This window comes from Cebidichthys violaceus, unplaced genomic scaffold, assembly GCF_023349555.1.
Source record: "Cebidichthys violaceus isolate CVI_PGR_0920_01 unplaced genomic scaffold, fCebVio1.0.p SCAF_68, whole genome shotgun sequence".
Taxonomy (NCBI): Eukaryota; Metazoa; Chordata; class Actinopteri; order Perciformes; family Stichaeidae; genus Cebidichthys; species Cebidichthys violaceus.
Window position 1 is genome coordinate 420086 of NW_027176905.1, and position 20460 is coordinate 440545.

Consider the following 20460-nt stretch of genomic DNA (forward strand, 5'->3'; position numbering starts at 1 on the left):
TATGTATATATGTATATATATATATATATGTATATATGTATATGTATATATGTATATATGTATATGTATATATGTATATATGTATATATATATATATATATATATATATACATATATATATATATGTATATATGTATATATGTATATATATATATATGTATATATGTATATATGTATATATGTATATATGTATATATATATATATGTGTATATATGTATATATGTGTATATATGTATATATGTATATATATATATATGTGTATATATGTATATATGTATATATGTGTATATATATTTTGATTTTAGTGTCTAATGATGGTCTAAAGATATACTTCATCGTCAAATAAATAAAATCGAGTCCACACGTAGTTCTCACGTGCATTCACCTGGTTAGTCTATTTGCTGTCAGGAGCACCATGCACAAATATTTTGCACACTTACTCGAGTACATTTCTGTGTGCATTTTCCCTTCAAGCATCAACTGTGATGGGTTGCTTCTGGCTGCACAATATCCTTCTACATCTTCTGTCAACAAAGAGTGAAACAGTGACATCTTGAGGCTCTATTGGGACAAGAAGCATCCAAACATTTGCCATCAACGTGAAAATTTTACTGCTAAACCTACATGACTGTAAGCTAAAGTAATTTGATTACTTTGAATAAATCTGGATCTCCACTTCACTGTTTTGGGTTAAACAACATTCATGCGGATTTCAGTTAGTTTGCATCGATAACATCACCTCATTTTGAGATTTTAACTTCATTAGGAGTAGCAGGTAACAGTATCTCACCCATAAAGGTACAACATCTTTCAACTGCTTGTTAGTAACTTTTTATTGTTTTACCACAAAGTACAGATAAAAACATCCACAGCATATTCTCTCACCTTAATGGCCCGAACTGAGGAGCGTGTGAAGAGGCAGTGATACAAGACCAAATAAAGTACATGTTCCTGCGTGCTAGTAGAAGATCTAAAGTCGGCAACTTCTACCAGCTTGATAGCATTTCTTTTTTGTGTAGATACTGTAGTGTGTATTGCTTTTGTAACAGAGTGACACATTCATTCACAAGCAGGCCTAGTAATGAATGCAGATACAGTACAACATGGCTCTTTTGGGGGGCAGGGGATTCAGGTTTTTACTGTCTTTTTTTTTTTCTTTGTTGCAAGCCTGAGGAGATACAACACAATCCACAAATTTGACTCAAAAAAACAGTATTTACAGATCTGGTTTATATAGAGAGGAAGACATATTAGAAAGGAGAACAGTTTAACAGTTTGGATTTTAACCGGAAAAGTCACAACCAGTAAGAAGTAAAATATACCCATGATCAAAACCAGCTCTCAGGTTTGTCATCATCACTCCTTTTCTTATAATAAGCAATACTTTAACTGGGGCCTCATCTTCTCAAACTTTAACAGTCAGTGGCTCATCTGTGTTTTCAGATTTGTTTGCCGTTTGTATACTCTCAAAATAAATACTTTCTGAATCAGATTTGCTTTGATCACACAGTCAGAGTCACTGACTTTATGAAGTCAATGATTTGGACCTCCATAATGATTTTTTATAGTGCTTTGCCCTCTCAACCTATCCTCTCTTGTCACTTGTTTCTTTACAGTAAACTTTGTCACTCTGCTCATTGTGGCGTCCTACAAAAACAGTGAGCTTCTTCTACAGCAATCTTTGGTGAAGTGAAAAGAAGGAGTACGCGGCAGACTAGTTCTAACTTTGGAAACTGCATTAAAACAAGTTCAGTGTTTGGTGGAGAGAGGATACACGCCCAGTGATGCAATGTAGACTTTAAACAGCTGTTAGTTGAAATGTGCCGTTGGAACCAAGAAAACCTCAGAACAAAATATTCGATTCCTGCATTGACTTGAAACTAGTGTCAGAAACTCAGCTACCTGGTCTGTGAACATTTCAGCCTCCAGCTGTTTGATGCTTGTTAAACAATGATGTCCGTACTTCACCTGAAGACTGAGATAACTTTACACACAGACAAATAGACTTGAATACTGATTCTGAGGAAGTTGCTTACTGTTGGGCTGTTTGTCGCTAAGAAACGTAAAGGAATGTAATGTAAAGAAAACATTAAATCACTGAGTGTTGGTGGTATGTCACACGTTATCCTATTCTCTCCTGATGTTTCCTTTCAGTCTCTAGGGTCAAACTATCAGATAACGGCAAAATACCATGAAAATCATCAACAGACCAACATGTTTGCATCTTCCAAACAGCCATCAGGGAGATGAAAACTAACAGTTTGCTGTATTTGAGTCAGAGTCAGCAATTGTCTGCTGTTATGATCACATTATTTCATCTTCAGTGCTTAACATCACCTGCAATATTTTCTCTGCCCGATGTCAAATACTGTAACATCAAAATGCAGCATTGTTCGCGAGCACAACTGCACAACTTTGTTGCACAAAATGCCTTTCAGATACCCTTACATTAGCTGGAAATCACACTGAGTGGATTTGGAGGATGAAAAACATATCTGTAATTTTCTAACTTGTAATTCAGACTTCAATTACTGTATTTTCCAAGCAGGAAGTTTGAATTTCTGATGTCTCTGGAGGGCAGCATGAGACTAAACCGACAGGGAAATGAAACGACTCACGGAGGAGCTTGCGAGGGTTCAAACAAAAAAATTCCACACATCATCCAAACAAACCCAACAACATAGACCTCTTATCTTATATTTGATACTATCCTCATAGAACTTCATACCTTCTTAAATTAATTTCAAGAAATGCATACCTGTAGATATTATATATATATATATATATATATATATATATATATATATATATATATATATATATATATATATATATATATATATATATATATATTGCACAACATTTATATGTACATTTGAAATAAATATAATTAAATAAAAGGTGTCTCTTAATGTTTTGCTACTTTTACGTAGCTCTATCTTGTTCATATTTTCCACACCCAGTGTTGAAAGAAAAAAGGAGGCACCAGAATAAAAAAAACATAAAAAAAGGCCAAATGAAAAGGCTCAGATGAATAATGAAAACAAAACACTTGCAAACACCTGCAATATCCATGTTTAGATACCAGATGAGACAACATATGAAACACAGATTCATGTATGTTTAATTCTGTCCTATCCTAAACCCTAAAAGAAACGTAGCATATTAGTTTGGAGCAGCTTTCAGCTGGATCAGCCCTGCCACATTACCTCCTCTATGGCCTTCTTGGTCACCGTATCCGAGGCTGACATCTTATCAAGGTATTTGACTGACAGGAAACAAAGTACTGTAAACATCGGAAGGATTTGAATGGCACTCTGAGGACGCACACCGTCAAATCCTTCTTGTAAAACCACACTGAGGAACAAGGAGACAACAAATGATGGGTCGGGAACCTTCAGGAACCTGGTTTGCAAAGAGTCTGAAACACTCTGGTTTGATTGAACTTGGTTTGGCATCAACACCAGCACTGATCAAAATAAACAACTTTAAGCTCTTTTATGAGGAGAAACCGGACGCAAACACGGCTGAGCACTGGTCCATCTCAGAGCATTTCAGACACTTTTCAACATGGCTCTTGTGTCCCTCAGCCAATCATCCTTACTAGGTTACAGAAAGAAGCATGAAAGCGAGTGAAAAGGGTGATGGGAGTATTTGACCCGAGGCCCCGGGGTCCAGCTGAAGGAGGACAAAGAGCAACAGGGAGAATAAGGGTTTGGGGGGGGGGTGAAGTAGTCAGCTTTAACATGCACAGTCCTGGTGAGGAGGAGCGGGCTGCTCTGTCAGCTGGGGCCCCTGTTTGGCCCCTGTGACAGCAGGATCTCCGGCGTCCAGGCTCTCCGACATCTTTTCACAGATGATGTCAACCAGGCGCTCAAAGGTCTGCTTCACGTTGATGTTGTCCTTGGCACTGGCCTCGAAGAACTCAAAACCTGGAGAGGAAACAGGGTGTGGTAGAGGGTCAGAGGAGATTATTGAGGATGTGGTCGTCTTTGAGATGTAGCGCAGGGATGTAGCGCAGGGTACAGTTGCTGAAATACAACTGTAATCACGGTAACAGCTTGTTCTCTAGGTCAGTATATGGTGAAATATCTTCACAGCTATTTATTTTATTTTTTTTAATTCATGGCTGTAAAAAGATTATTCTTAATGACTCTGGTGATCTCCTGACTTTTCATCTAGTAACACTAGCAGGCAAACCTTTCCGCCTGTCCATTGAGTCACTTCAGGTTTGTTTACCTAACAAAGAGTCGCAGAGAAGTGTGTATTTATGTGTGTACACCATGAACTCACCGAGGTGTTCAGACAGCTGCCGGCCTCTATCTCCGCCCACCACCCGCTCGTCCTCCATGTCGCACTTGTTCCCGACCAGCAGCACCTGGGCGTTGTCCCACGAGTACGTTTTAATCTGAGTCGACCTGGGAACCAACACACCGTCAGCAATCAGAGCGGAAACTCAGAGACTGTGAGGCTGAATGTTTCCTGAAGTTTTCTCATCAGTGTGTGTGTGTGTGTGTGTGTGTGTGTGTGTGTGTGTGTGTGTGTGTGTGTGTACAGTGAAGAAGAAACTTCAAGTCTTTAAACCAAGTTCTAGATCACAGTGATTGAACATAGTTACAAAATCTGATCCTAAAAAATTAAATTTTTATTTTGCTTGTATCTTGATCTTAATTACTTTTACCATGTTTTTATTGTAAAGCACGTTGTAACATTGTTTTCACAAGGTGCTATATGAATACAGTTATTATTATTATTATCATTAAGCAGTGATAAATGATGAAACTAGTTTTTGACATACTGTAATAGAGTGGGGTCAAAATGAAATCAAGATTACAAAGTTTTTCTTGAAGGACAAATTCAAAGATACACAAAGGCAAGGTCCTGGGAGGAGACAAAACTAAGACTTGAAACGGATCATGTGCTCTGTCCATCCATCTACAGTATCTATTTATCTATTTCCAGACTGGCTATACCACTTGATCCATCCTCAACGCAGCACTCCCTCTCACAGGTAAAGCTCCATGGTATCATTTTACATTGTATTTATGCGACACCCCCTTCTAAGCCAATGACGTACCAGTCCTGGACAGCACTGAAGGACTCCTCGTTAGTAATGTCATACATGAGAATGAAGCCCATGGCTCCTCGGTAGTAGGCCGTGGTGATGGTGCGGTAACGCTCCTGCCCCGCCGTGTCCTGGGGAAAAAAACAAAAAACAGCAGCAGTTAGCTTTTATTAAATCTCTCAGAATCCATTTCACAGTGACTTCTGACAGATTTGACTAAAGCCACTTTGGCAGGTAATCCACCATTGACACAAGCCAAATTCAAGAGTTGTCTAACCCTTTTAATACTATCTGGTATTGTATTTAAAGACACAATCCTTGATCGGTTTACAGCGTGCCAATCCTTAGCTAGAGTCGTGAACACCAATCTTGAGTCCTGCATTAAAGATTTATTATCCTGATGAAACTTTAAGTGCACAAACAACAACAAAACAAAACAAACAAAAACAAAACATGACAATACTTGGGCCTAAAGAAAGTCTAAACATTCAAAGTGTCACGTTGACGGATTGTTCTGATGTGCTTCAGTACAGCCAGCATAATAAAAGGCCTCCTGTGGTTTTTAAAATCTTCATCAAGCCTCCTCTTGTCTTTATTTTCGCTGAAAGCGTAGCCTAACAATGACCCTGCCCCACAATCCCAGGTGAGATTGAATGTCAGTGTTAAGTCCGAATGAATGCTCAGGGAATTAAAGCCTGGTGTGTTTCTGATACCCAACCGAGCAGCTTCTGGTCCAACAGCATGACTCTGCTGTCGGTGTCAGTTTGGAGATCAGCAGAGCAAAAGACTGCGACTGACATGTACTGCAGAGTAACCAGCTACACTGGTTTACCTTGACATTTATGAGAATTCACACTTCTTACATTTTATTGTGTCATAAACCCTTCATCAAATATTTGTATACTGCTCAAGAATGCTAAATAGGGGTTTGCTGTCTTTCCTATTATTATTATTATAGACACATCATACTACTCATACAGCAAATACATACCAAGTTTCTACTTGTTATTAAACTTTGTAGGGAATTACATTTACGTTGAAGCATCTAAACTACACACACATACAGCAACATGAACTACAAAGTGCAGTCTCTGACGAACAGAGTCCATAGTGTACTCATTGGTATAATTACTCAGTCACACTCAACCATTCTCAGGTCAGATTGATACTATATGACATCTATTTTCCAGAGAAGTGTAGCTCTGACATTTCCAAATGTTTTGCAGCAACAGTTTATGTCCTGCTCCTCCACTCAATGTGCTGTAGGACGCTCAGGATGAGAGCATCAGCTCTGTAGACGGCTGGACATAAACTTGATTTGAATACTTGAAAATAGCAGGAAAGATAAGTTGCTGAGGCCATGAAAAAGTCTCCTTTTTCATGCTTTAATTTTAATCAAAGGATTTAAAGGGAAAATCAAGAGTTTTTAAATAAATATTTGGGCTGTAGGACATGTATTATAAATACATTTCAAAGCATTTTTAAGTATAAATGCTCAAGAATTCACATGAATAAAAACGTTAGTCATTTATCAAGCAAAAATGACAAACAATTGCTCTATTCAGCTTCTTAAATGTGAAAATTTGCTGATTTTCTGTGTTTTATTTGATTATAAATTGCATATCTTTGGGTTTTAGACTGTTGGTGGGACAAAACAAGACCTTTTGGAGAAAAAACTCTGAACATCTATTTGATATGATAAAATTGTTAGTTGTAGCCCAGCATCTGTCTACAGTTATGAACACTGACAGTATTCATGTAGCCATAGAGTTTCCAGTGCAATGAAAAAAGCAAGGATGTCCAGTCTTCTGTAGGAGCTACAGTACGGCGATATAGTGGCATGAATGAAAATACACTGTGAAATAAATCTATATACAAAATACTGTATATTGACCATTAAATATTATAATTTGTACTCGACTGGAGTCTCGGCTGACAGAATTGCTGAGAGATGGGGGTCGGGGATTTTACGTGTGTGTAGGGAAGGGGGGGGGATAACTACTCGGGTGAGATGTGTAGTAGTGGGGGAAGGGAGAGCAGCACCCAGTCATCCATTTCTCGTGCTCTGATTGGGCGATGCTGTCTCCTTTACCAGAGGCAAGACCTGGCAAAGGCTGACAACAGAGACAGCCGCACACACACACACACACACACACACACACACACACACACACACACACACACACACACACACACAGTGCTGTGCTAAGTAAAAGTGGAAATGATGGTATGATCTACAACGTGATACTGGAACAGTGCACTGCTCTATGATTGTGTTTACTGCTGAGTCCTCAGGAAACAACATAGTTATGATGCAACAAACACCGCCCTGTTTGTTCCTGAAGGCACATCAATGTTAATTGAGTGTTTTGGTTATTACTTCCATTGAATTATATAGGATTCTACTCATCCACGGCAGGGAGGACGCCGTTGTTATGCAGATTTGTGTATGTTTATCTGAGGACAGTTGGCTTAATAAAACTGCATCACAGGCCAGTGTTTCACAGAGTTATCTGCTGTATTGTTAGACATCATTAAAAAAACATAACTAACATTTATGTTATTGTTTCAGAGGTTCAAGTGAGAAGCCCAAAGAAAAAGCCTAATCTTTCTTACAACTGTCTAGCTAACCTTCTAATCCTGCTGGTGCCGCTGTGCTCGAAACAAACTAATTTGTACAACATGTCGTCCGTCAACCGAATGCAAAAGTGTTTATAGCTACTCTGAACTGGGTGAAAAGCCTGCCGCCACTGAGAGGGCGAAGATTCACAAATTGTTTAAATACTGTATGGGAATAACGGCATGCACTAAAGGACAATCCTTCATGAAAATCATTCATGGGTGCTGCACTGTAAAGGTGTGAGAGAGAGGGGTTTGCAGACATTCAACCATCTAACATGCACTTTGGTTGAAGCTTACTGACGCCTGGGGATTTAAGAGGTCACTTTGTGTCTGTGTAGGCTCGGCCTGTACAGCCATAACAGTGCAGAAAACCTCTGACAACTTTAAACTCCGATTAAACTGATTCATCTTAGCAATACACAGAGAAAAGAAAAGAAAAGACAAAAGCACTTGAAATGTGATGGAGGGACAAGAAAAGAAGTTGAGACTATCAACTACTAAAGTCAACAAGCTTGTGACAGTGAAGAAAATCAATAGGACTTACTTATTCAGCCTCAAATTCATGTACATGTTAATTATAGATCTCAGTTTCATTTACTCCCCTTCCAGGAAACTCAACACATCTCCAGAAGTCTTACCCAGATCTGTAATTTGATCCTCTTGTCATTCCTGTAGATGGTCTTCACCTTGAAGTCAATGCCTACCGTGCTGACAAAGGCCGGTGTGAAGGAGTCGTCGGCGTAGCGGAACAAGAAGGAGGTTTTGCCCACACTGCTGTTGCCAATGATGAGGATCTTGAACATATAGTCAAAGTTTTGGTCCGAAGACTCCTTCTGCCCGTAGGTCGCTGTTGCTGAGGCCATCTGTGGACAGAGAGGAAGGAGAAACACAAAGCTTTCATCAAATGGACGCCACTACATGTGTCATAGCAATTGGTGCAAGTACAGGGCCTCACAATGCAGGTTTTTTTTCTTTAACACAGCATAAGATGAAGCTAATTTTCCTGTCTGTGCAGTGAATATATAAGTTACATGAAAAAGCCACCTGTAAGATTATTCCTTCCTGGGTCAGTGGAGGGTCCCAGATATAACAGACAATTTTAACATTGATGAGGCTTTGATGAATTACACAGGTATTATTGCTGAGTTTTATGCCAAGAAAGCCGTACAAGTGACTCCCATGTAATTCATCCAATAAAGTCTATGGTGAGTCCATCTAGTTTATTTCAATTGCACAATATTAAGGATCTGTCATAGTGCTGCCATATTAAAATGTGCCTACATGACATTCTAAAATACTTTTTTCTTTGTAGTAAGCTGAAAGTGATGAAATCTGACCATTGTAAATACTTCTGTGCAATGCCGTTATAAAGTTGTGGATCATTTTAGCTAAAATGGTGCATAATGCCGTTGGATTTGTTTAATCTCGTTTAAGGTAAGGATGATGATGTTAGACAAGCAAGTAAAAAAAGGACCCACACATGCTTATACACGATTATGATGTATGTAATGTCCTTGTAAAGCACTTATAAATAAATGCCTTTCTACAAAGTTGCGAAGCACAATTTAGCTTAACTACTAATTTAACTAATTTAACTAAACAGAAAGGGTACAGTCTGTATGTTGTACTTTGGTTACTGTGTGTGCATGCAAGTGATGATCAGGTCCTCCCATGACAAGTTTGCACCCAGTACTTTAAAAATAGATGAGAGTGACCTATTCTGAATGAACAAATTAAAATGTTCTGTTTGATCCACTCCTAAAACACTCTTTCAAGAGAGATAATACAAGTTTCAGAGTAAAAGATTTGATGGCACCATGAGACTAAATCTATGCTATGGGTTGTAGGGAGGTTTTAATGAAAATTTCAGCATGCAGTACAAATATTTAGATAGAAAGGCGAGTTAGCTGACCTGATGAAGCTTAAAGGAAAACTTCATCTATGATGAAGATAATGAGAAAATACAGAGTAGAGGTGCAACGATAAGTTGATTAGTCAACAAGTTTGATCATTGATTAGTTGTTTCAATGATTCTTTAAGCAAAAAAATTCTAAATATTTGGTAGTTTCAGCTTTTAGCAGATTTGCTGCTTCTCTGTGCCATTAACGATTGTGAACTAAATATATTTGGGCTCTGAACTGTTGGTAAAACAACATATTTGAATACATACTGCTGTAAATTGTAACATACGTTTTTCATAACATTAGATAAACAAAACAGTGAATCTTTTAATTGAGAAAATAATGGGCAAGATGATACAGGACTATTGCTGATTTGGATGCAGATGCGTTAGTTGTTATTGATTGCATAGTTTAGTAGTCTGCCCTATTTCAATAAATGACAGTCTCCTTTAAAGTCATGAGTAAAAACACGCTTTAAAATGAAACCCAAGAAACCCTTAAAAAAGCAGCAGAGGTGATTTTTCATACAGAAAAGCTCATAAAGTGTTCAGACAAAAGATGAGGTTCTATCAGCATCTGCTACACTCAGTGTAACTGTGATGAACTAGTCAGGCTTAAACATTTTCTTCATGGTAATTAATCAAAGCAGCACATTGCGATGCCAAGGGAAAACAGAAAGCCCATCGGAATTTTCTCAATTTTGCAGAAAGGTTGGAGGCGACTGGCTCGATCCGTCACAATCAGCTAGAGATGTGGAAGGAATAATTGATGGCTCCTTTATGGCAGGCGTCTAATGCTAACAGCTGAAGTCATGGACTTGAGAAGAAGTATAGCCTGACATCTACACCAATGATGGAACCACTAAAAAGTGATGATATGACAGTGATAACTAACTTTAGATTTAGTGGCCCACACACTCATCCATGAATGTCGAGGGAACTACTTTCATGTTACTGATTGGACTCAAGTTTTTGAAATTTCAGAACTTAGCGCTGCTTGCTTACATGGCTTTTGTCCTTGCTTAAATTCCTAAATCTCTGTGGTGATTAAAATGTTGTCATGACCCCAAAAAATATGAGAATAACAACCACGTTGACAAATACCAAATATTTACCTTTAACTGTCTGAATGGGATGCAGATACATTAACGTCCCAAACCCTGAACTGGCTCAAGGCGCAAACGTGCAGGCCTTGTTTAGCTATTTCTTCTAGACTTCTACTATATAAAATGTATGTAACATTCACAGACTTTTTAATCCACCAATTGGCTCGCTTGATGTGCTTAATGTGTGTCTTTGCGGCTTACAGTTACCCATAACACCCGTTACCGCAAAAGTCTTCATAGAGTTTTCTGGCAAAAGCATAAGCATTGGTTTATGCTTGAAAAAAACTTGTGTTTATGATGGCCAATTCGGAAATCAAGTCTTTTATTTTTTTTAAACCTTTATTTAACCAGGCTAGTCATAAGAACACAATCTTATTTACAATGGCGGCCTGGCAAAGCTTCTTGAGGGAAGGGGGATTGGGGCTGAATGAAGTCAAATCAAAAGTTATAATGACAGCAAAACACATCCAAATATTTCCATCACTACCATTACTGGCATACAGTCACAACAAGCATTACAAGCAACACAACCCCATCAAGAGAAGCATACTACAAGCAGTAAGACAAACATGCAAGACAAAACCACAGCAGCAAGAGAACAAAACATGCATAGGATAACAGCAGAAGAAGGATAGGGAACATTAGCAGATTGGGAGGCGGGTTGTCATAGAGAGGGGGAGATGCAATATCGTTAAGATATTGGGATAACAGCACGCATTTTCAGACATACACAGTGTTGAACATGGTTGTTCACATGAAAAGTGACAAAAATAATTGTGTCAAGAATGAAGAAATAAAGCGAGAAGTTCAATCCCTCCCTGGCTCCTCTCTCACCTCCACACAGCAAACCGATCACAGCGCGAAGTGGTTGTGAATGTTGGAAAAGTTACAGCAATGGTAGGACAAAGTCGACAGAGGCTATTTGACCATCTGACAAGAAGCATACTGACAGCTTAATTCCAACTTCAGCAGAAAAACCATCGGCTACATGACTGAGACTTGCAACATTTGCTGGGATGCAACCACGCTAGCTACCAGTGGGCTACAAGAGAGCTAAAAGGATTCAGGAAACCTTGTCGACTCTTGAGACCACAATGACTTGAGCCCACAGGCCTCAAAGTCGTGGCACCCTGCTCTATATTTAGACTGCTATCTCCACTCGGCTGCAGTGGAACACGAGAACTCACAGGGAATAAAGCACAAACAAAACAACTGCACCCTCCTCAGAGATCCGGCCGATCAGTTTACATGAAGGAACACAGAGATCCGTGTTAAATAATGAAGAAGCACCGACCCTTCCTCAACACACCTGATTTTTTTTTTTTATGCAAAGAGGTTAGAGAGTTAAAGCCATTAACAAACCTGCTACACGCAACATAACTCTAAGTGGGGTTCAAACAGAAACCTAATGTCCAAAAGAATAAAGAAACCAGAAATCACAAAAACATTTTTCAATAATTTCTGATCTAATTTGTGCAAATAGTTAAGAATATCCGAAAAACGCAGCAGCAGCAGCAGCAGCAGTGCAAGTGTCGATTTCTATCTGGTTGATGACAAGTTCAGCTTCGATTGTGACGTCAATGATTCCTCACAAATAACTCTGCTGCCGGGAGCTACTGCATAGATTTGAGTATGAGTTTCAATCCAGAATACCAAAGACAAAAACTGGGAAATAAGAGACCTCATCTGACAAAATGAGCATGGGTAATGATTGAATTTAATCAACGAATGCACTAATTTATCAGTGAAAAAAACACATGCGTTCAGCTTCTGTGTTTTCTGCAAACAAAACAATATTTTGTTTTTCAAATAACCCATAGACTGCCAAGTTACTGGAGGAGAGAGACTGTGAGAGGAAATACTTTATTCTAAAGTTGCATATTTGTACTTCAGTGTCATTTGAAAATCCCTCCACGATGCATACTACATAGAATTAAGTCTAAAAGTGCTTGAAATGATGAGCAGCGTGTCTCAGTACAACATACTGTGCAATCAGAAAGAATTAGGACAGTTTGATGACCTTGTTCAGCACAATGCATTCATATTATTTGACAGCCTTTGTTTATATTTATCTAAATGTGTCTCCATCTCAGGAAATATACAGCAAGCCACAGTTCCTACAACGGTATATGTAAACAACTTCAAATTAGCTGTGACTCAGCGTTTCAACTCCGCTAAACTTGATTGTCTTCCAATCAAGTCGACGGAAAATGAGAGTCTCCATGCGCTGCAGTGAAGCGAACTGCAGTGTGACTCACCGAGGGCGAGAGCGTAATCCACAGCAGCTACAGGAAATGTGAACAAACACAGAGGCTGAAGGAGACGTACGGTTTGCACTGGATCAACTGACTCACATGGACATACTGTCATCACACAAGTCATTGATCCCACAGTGCTCATAGGACGACACACGGACAAACTAATGTCACATGATCAGTGTGTTCATTTTGTTGACATGCCCTGGTTGGCTTATAGAGGGTTACCCTAAAGTATTAAACCTAGAATGTGAGGAACATACATTTCCACTAAAGAGATTATGTTCCTTATTATTCAAAGACCTGATGCAAAAAATAAATTGGAGAAACTCCAGTTTAGTTGACAGAAATACAGATGGGTGACATATTAAGAAGAAATAGAGAACCAGCTTGCGATGGGATCACACGAGCCGCAACATCAAATCGGATCAGGGGCGCTAAGTGTGGGGGCCAGTGGCTCCTTCCTCACTTCCTACCCCCTTAATTACAGCTCCCTTGCTCGGACCACACCCATCTTCAAACTCTGCTTTCATTTTGATCTCAACTACACACCTGTAAAGTTTCATCACTGCATCTAGCACGGTTTGCGTTGTATCCACAGACATACAAAAACCTGGCAAAGTACTCGAAAGCTTGTGGTAGTCTACCGCTACCGTTGGTGTTTCCAGGACAATGAAGACACACACACACACACACGCACACACACACATGCGCACACACACACACACACACACACACACACACACACAAAACAATACCAGTGTTGCTGTTGTGGCTGGTAATAAAGTGTCCTAGTATGATATGGACCCACAACAAGCCACCAGAAAATATTTATTTAATATTTAATAAGTGGGAATTTATCACAAAATCAAAAAGGGTTGCACATACGTATGTCATGTTTATGGGATATTACCAGTTGGGTTTTCATCCAAGCGCAACCTTTAACCAAATTTGTGTTTCCATCCAGGACCTTTACGCTAGTATCAGGAATTGAGTGCATCTGGATAAACAGTTGGTGATGCTAATTCTCTAGGTGGGTGCAATTGAACCATTGCAAAAGTGCCAGTCAAATCGAAAAAACGAGATGGAATATGTAATTTTTGTTTCTTTCATTTGCAATCTCTTCATCGCTCAACTCAGCGGTTTTCATCTGTTGCCATTTTCCGTCTCTTCAGCTAAAGCTTCAGCGACACATAAGTCATATTTGTATGTCATGATTTATTCACTAAAAGTCTGTTTCCGTTGCACTTTGTTTTTATCGGTACATTAACTTTTCCTGCTCAGCCAAGTGAAAATCTGTTTTGCTGAATTATTATACATTTTTTTTTTACATTTCCACTCAGGCTTTATAATGCGCAAATTGAAAATGTACATAAAAGAAGGTGGAAAGAAGCACACTTTTCGACACATCTGGTCAAAATGCTACCTAGAAAGATTTCAAATACACAACATTTCATAAAAATAACACAATACAGAACGTTAACACTCGCCTAAAATACATAAGAGGTCTATTTGTCACTGTGAACCAAAAACAAGTTATATCTAAAAATGTGAGAGTCTTTTTCTCTGGCTCTGACTGAAACAAACCTACTGGAAGTGAGATCCAACTTGATCACAGTCGGGGTTTGGTGTTCGATTTCCTCTTTGGCCAGCCTTATTAAAAATGCATCCGCTCATGTTACGTTTGCACCAAAGTGCCTACTCAGCTCAGTAGATATTTCAGCCCATGTGCTTTTCATCGACATGTTTTTTTTTTTTTTAGCTGAGTCAGCGATGTTGCAGTTTTAGCACATTAGGCAAAAAGTCAACTTTGAAATAGACATTCAAGCCAAGGTCTTACAGTCAGTTCTTCTAAACTTTTAGCTTCTCTTTGCTTGATGTCCTGAAAAAGCACTCAGCCTGTCCTTCAAACCGTTCTCTTCTCTTTTGTCTACAAAACATATTTCTCTGTGAAAATCGTTCACCTCTTCAAGAATACTTGCTGCATCTGTGGAGGTGCAACAGCGTGATTTGATCCTTTGCTTCTTTCCTAATGTTCTTTTGAAATGTTGGGCGTCTAAAGTGTGGATTTATTGAGCTTGTTATGGACCAAAGCACTGGTTTAAATACCTAAAAATGAAATGTAAGCATGTGACAGTTAGTATTCGCTGTGATTAGAGGAGGTTAGAAATGAATAGCCACAGTTGGAAGTCTGAATCTTGTCAAACACGATCAAAGACCTTTGTTGGCTGTTGAGTCGCTGCTGTATGTGACGGTGTGGTGAGATTACCGCAGCCTCTCCTCTGCGTCTCAGAGATTAACTGTGAAGAAGAGAGCTGTCTTAACCTTCACTAAACACTATTTTGATACAGAGGCTTACAGGCTGCAGGCCTCTGTGTTTAATCTCAAAGTAATTAACAAATTCTCATTATGCAAATGTATTTCAGCCTGCGGGACGTTGCTGCTGCTTTCATTTGGCCTCGATAGTGAACTGCCTTTGAACAAAGTGACAAGTCAGGTGGGCTGAACTGTGAGAGCTGCAGTAACACATGGGTTTGTTATGAACTATGACTTAAAGAAATGTATGATGGACTTTACATTACACGTTTGAGCCTTGGAGCCCTGTTTCAAGGGCTGCATTATTGCATTATTGTTTTAAAAAGTGAAAAATGCACACCAGCAATTCTTACAGCCAAAGGCAACATCTTCCAAAAAACAATGATATTCTGTTTACTAAGATATTAAACAAACTGATTTTTTTTTCTTCTGGCAAATTAAAAAAAAAAAAAGATAACATTATATCTACACATATCAAAATGACATAATCTCAGCCACATCAAACGGTCTCATCAAATTAAAAGCCTCTCCCGCAGTTTGACGAGCAGAAACAGGATGCTGAGATGTGGCTGAATGTGAGGCGGGATGGGAATTGAGAGGTCCAACTAAACTGCAAAATGTACACTGGCACTAGATGCTGAGGATAACTCAGCTCCTCTATAATGGAGGAGGAGGGACATGACAATAAAGACGGCCAAATCACACTGAAATCCACATCTCTGATGTTTCTGCTGTCACTTTTAGTTTCACATGACGAGATGTGGTCACTACAGTGGGTTTTTATTTGGGCTTTTAAGCTCAAATTGAGTCACTGAGAAACATTTTGATATCACAGAAGAGGATTTTTTTTTTTGTATAATCCATCCATCCATTCATCCATCCATCATTTATAACACTTATCCTCAACAGTCTCGTGGGGGGTTGGAGCAGATCCCATTCGACATTGGGCGAGAGGCCCTGGAGAGGTTGTCAGACAATCACAGGGCCGACACAGAGAGACAGACAACTACTACTACTCTACTAATGTAGAGTCAACAATGAACCTAACCTGCATGGAGGAAGCCTGAAAAAGAGAGAAAGAGGTTCGAACTATATAGGAGGCCTCTTGAGGCGACAGTGCACCACTGTGCCGCCTGTTTTTAAATAGCATAAAGCATTAAAGATTTTTACTTTTACATATAACAAGAAATACACTAGAAAACATGCTGCTACAGGTTTTCTGCTCTGCTCAACAGCACACTGTCAGTAGTTACACCTTAACCAAGTGTTAAGAGTTTTTCTTGAATCCTAATTCAATCATGACTAAGGGTTTCTGTGCTGTACGATGACATCATCAAGTTCTCTCCTAAACCTGTCACCTAAAGAAGATCGACGTCCTCCAGGAGCCGGATTGATCCACAGCTAAGTGCTGCTGCGGCCAGCTAGTCCGGCTCATTTAATCAGCAGTGGCTGGCTCCCTGCAGATTGACAGCTGATCCTCAGATTATCCAAACACCTTCCTGCTTAAAGAAAGTTACTGAGGAACCTGCAGAGTCGACTGACGGAGGCGTCTGTACCTCCACGAGGTAACAAAACACTCAGAGAGATTAAATAACATATTTCACTTTCAACACATTTTTTTGAGGTCGGGATAATCCCATTTATTTACAGTAAAGTTAAAATGATTTACTACTTTCTGGTGAAAAGTAACAACGTACATTGACTAAAGTATTTATGTTCAATATTGAGTATTTCCATTTTATACTAGTGGTAAAAAGTATTTAAAGTTAGCTCCACTTTGACCAGCAACAACATTAAAGTACCACTTACATATGAATACATCCTATAAAAGTAATCAAATTTACAGTAGTAGTGTCATCTACTACTCTTGCTTCGGTTCTTTTACTGAAATAAATAATCAAAACATTTCTTCCACCACTGCAAATATGGCGCAATCTCCAAAACTCTAACTGTGAACAGGCTGTGATGGTATAGGTTTTCACGGATCTAAAATGTTCTACCAAACATGAAAAGCCACACCCAGAATCACAATCAGGACCAGAATAGTAAGCTAAATCTAAACCAGCAGGACTGTGAGCAGTCAAATATTTATCTGCCACTTGATTGAATCAAGCAAACTCAAAATATCTGTGAAAATATGACAGGATGCTGTAGTAAAACTCTTTCCATCCCAAACCGTACACTGCTGTTTGCATCTTTCCTCACTGCCTGCTGTGTTCTTCTCTTTCTAGATAAATGTCTGATGCTACATTATTTATCAACACATCACCAGGCAGCCGTGTGTGTGAAACAAAAACTAACAATGCACTAAAACAGAGAAGATGCAGTGGTTTTTAAATACAGCTGCTGTCCTGCCCCCAGGTTGCTGAAGAAAGCATTTCCCCCCTATTCCTCCAATCACGTGACCCCTTTTCTAGGAGGAGTGGTGATGCAGATGAGAGGAGGGGAAGCTAAAAATAGCATATCTTCTCCCTCTTTCTTTTTTTCCCTCTCCAGAGCAAACAGAAAGCAGAGAGGAGGGAGCAGCCAGGATGTGGGAGATGTGTTTTGGTGCTGGAGTCTGCAGGTGAACCCAGGACGTTTTGGATTAAAAGCATCTGTTTGTAAACCAGTTTATACTTCATAAATATTAACCTTTTATTGGACACGTCTTCCTTGTTTTTATGCAGCTTTTAATTTTCCAAAAAAGATGTTGATCAAACATGTAAAACCTGTTGTGGAAGGTGAACCCTTCTTTCTGTGTTTTGTCTAAGTTAAGGCTTGTTTGTTTGTCCCAGTGGTAATAATGACATGTATTAGTATTATATAGTTTTAGTTATAATAAGAGCTTTTCAAGAACCAGCTACAATTATTAATACAATGTTGGCCTAAAAACTGCTGATACCTAATATCTGCCCAATATTTCAGTGTGTTTATGTTCTAACACCGACAAGAAATCAATGTTTCCCTTTGAGAGATTTTTTGTTTTTGAAGCTTAGACAATCATCTGATCTGACTGAAATTCTTCACTGAAACCAATTATTTCAGTGGTAACCGTTCTTTAAGGTAAGAAACATCTTAATTTAACAACTCTGAAGATTTAGTCTGTTTTTCTGCAGCAGTGGTCAGACGAGACTCATATCTTTGACAGAAATAAATACATGTAATAAAAGATATGGACCCAACATATGAATCTGATCCCGATTGGTACTGTAACAGTGTTTGTTACAGGCAACATGGATGTGTGACTCTCGCCTTTAAGTCTCACCGCCGGGAACTTTACTGTCAGCAGAGGAAGTGCAGATGTGAACTGCAGACTGTCGGTTCACATTCAGACTCAAACATCTCAAACACATGAAACTTTGTGACCCTCGGAGGTTAAATGAAAACGGCCGGAAAAGTTTTAGTCTATATAGCTCTTTACATTGTACTACTACATTGATTAGTTGTAATAACTGACAGGGCTGAATCAACTATGTTTTGATACTAAAGCTTATTTGAAAACAGTAGGTGAAGGTGGATGGAGGCCAATACATTTTCTGTCTGTCTCTGTACTTAAAACACACACACACACACACACACACACACACACACACACACACACACACACACACACACACACACACACACACACACACACACACACACACACACACTTTCATCTATAAACTAAAATGTTTCTGTACATGTTGTCAATATCCGTTCTTGCAGCCTAAGAAACTGGGAGCATTTACATGTTGTATATTTTCCCCCTGTATATGTGCAGTAGGCATACAACTATGTAGGCACACCCAATGCAGTTCATATTTTTGGTTTGAATATGCAAGGCAAATTATAGCCTGATTTTCTGTTTTCATTCCTTCTGTAATGAAATGAGCTGTTGCAGTATGGGAAGCACACACATACACATCATATAAAGGCACTAGCTGAGATCTGATTGGTTTAGGACTAAATGTTTCACCCTACCACAGACACACAACAGTCCTGCTTGTGGCTCAACGTTTCATATATAAAACACAAATAATATTACTACAACCCTCATATTCGGACTAATAGTGAGTATTTGGTTACCCATCTCATGATAATAATCGTTGACATATTATTAGAAAATTACATAATTGTATGTATGCGGGACAAAAATGATATATGATGACTCTCTCTTAGTTTGCTCTATAAATGAAATGAAGGTGTTTGAATAACATTATATTGTTCCTGCCTCAGAGACATTGAGACACATTTTCCGGATTTAAACCATCGGACAGTGTGAAACGCCTTTTCCTGCAGGACAGGCCCCTGGGCAAACCAGAGATCCACTAAGCAAATAGCACCCTTCAGATCCATCCCAACAGATCATATGAATAAATATGCATTACATGCATCTACGACGGGTTTATGGTTTTCACAATGAAAACAGCTGTTCTAAAGCGAGCATCGTATACGTCAAAGGTTCTTTAATCTGAAATAATTTCCCAGATATATAACATAAGCGCTCATGAACACTAAATGAAGGATACTTTAGATTTAAATATTACATGTTTGTCAATGCAATACATTAATAGAGACAGAAATCTCACCTTTATAGATTTCTATCCGGCTGCTATCCACCTCGTCCAGGACCCGCAGAAACACCACTACTATCAAGTCACAATGTCTGCGCAACACAACATCCGGCTACAGATTCCAGAATAAAGGCCGTACAAAAAACGAGCTGCCTATTTAATTGCTTAAAATAAATGCGACAATTATGATGAAAAATAGATGGTCTAAAATAATAAAACAAAAGGAGAATCCCAACAAATCTTCTAAATGTATTATTTCAATTGGCAGTTTTACTTTATAGGTATAACGTTAACGTTAGCTGATGTGTTTTGCTAGTAGCGGCGAAAGTAGCTTCTAGCTGCAAACGTTAGCCTTAAGTGATGAGCGAGCAAGCTCACTTATCTCTAACGCCACACCACCAGGTGTTTTCTTTGTAGTCTTCAGACCACACAGACCCGGACTCAAGTGACATCTCTAGTGTATCGAGCTTGTGTTCTCTACCTGAACGCGAGAAATTCAACGATAAAACTCGAAATTACTTTGAAAGAAACAATTATTTCCGGTCTTTCTGTAACTCCGCCATCTTTACTCAGCCAGAAACAACAGTAAAATGAATGACAGGTAGGCGGGACCGCAGTTAAGATTGACAGCCTGTCTGACGAATCCAGAGCCGCGGC

At 39.0% G+C, this 20460-nt stretch overlaps 1 protein-coding gene across 1 annotated transcript; it reads right to left on the reverse strand.

Moving 5' to 3' along the window:
- Positions 1–2842: 2842 nt before the first annotated feature.
- On the reverse strand, positions 2843–19900 carry rab3ab (RAB3A, member RAS oncogene family, b). Its single transcript, XM_068734854.1, has 5 exons — positions 19819–19900; positions 8327–8551; positions 5079–5197; positions 4295–4419; positions 2843–3933 (listed from the first exon to the last, which is right to left on the reverse strand). Exons 2-5 carry the CDS (start codon positions 8549–8551, stop codon positions 3743–3745), a joined length of 660 nt encoding a protein of 219 aa, XP_068590955.1. The 5' UTR covers positions 19819–19900; the 3' UTR covers positions 2843–3742.
- Between the last annotated feature and the right edge of the window lie 560 nt (positions 19901–20460).

Excerpts from the sequence above, each read along its gene's own strand:
- rab3ab (XM_068734854.1), bottom strand. The coding sequence starts at position 8,551 with ATGGCCTCAGCAACAGCGACCTACGGGCAGAAGGAGTCTTCGGACCAA. Across the intron at positions 5,198-8,326 it reads GGATCAAATTACAGATCTGG|GACACGGCGGGGCAGGAGCG; the intron begins GTAAGACTTCTG and ends TTTTTTCCCCAG. Across the intron at positions 3,934-4,294 it reads GCAGCTGTCTGAACACCTCG|GTTTTGAGTTCTTCGAGGCC; the intron begins GTGAGTTCATGG and ends TTTCCTCTCCAG.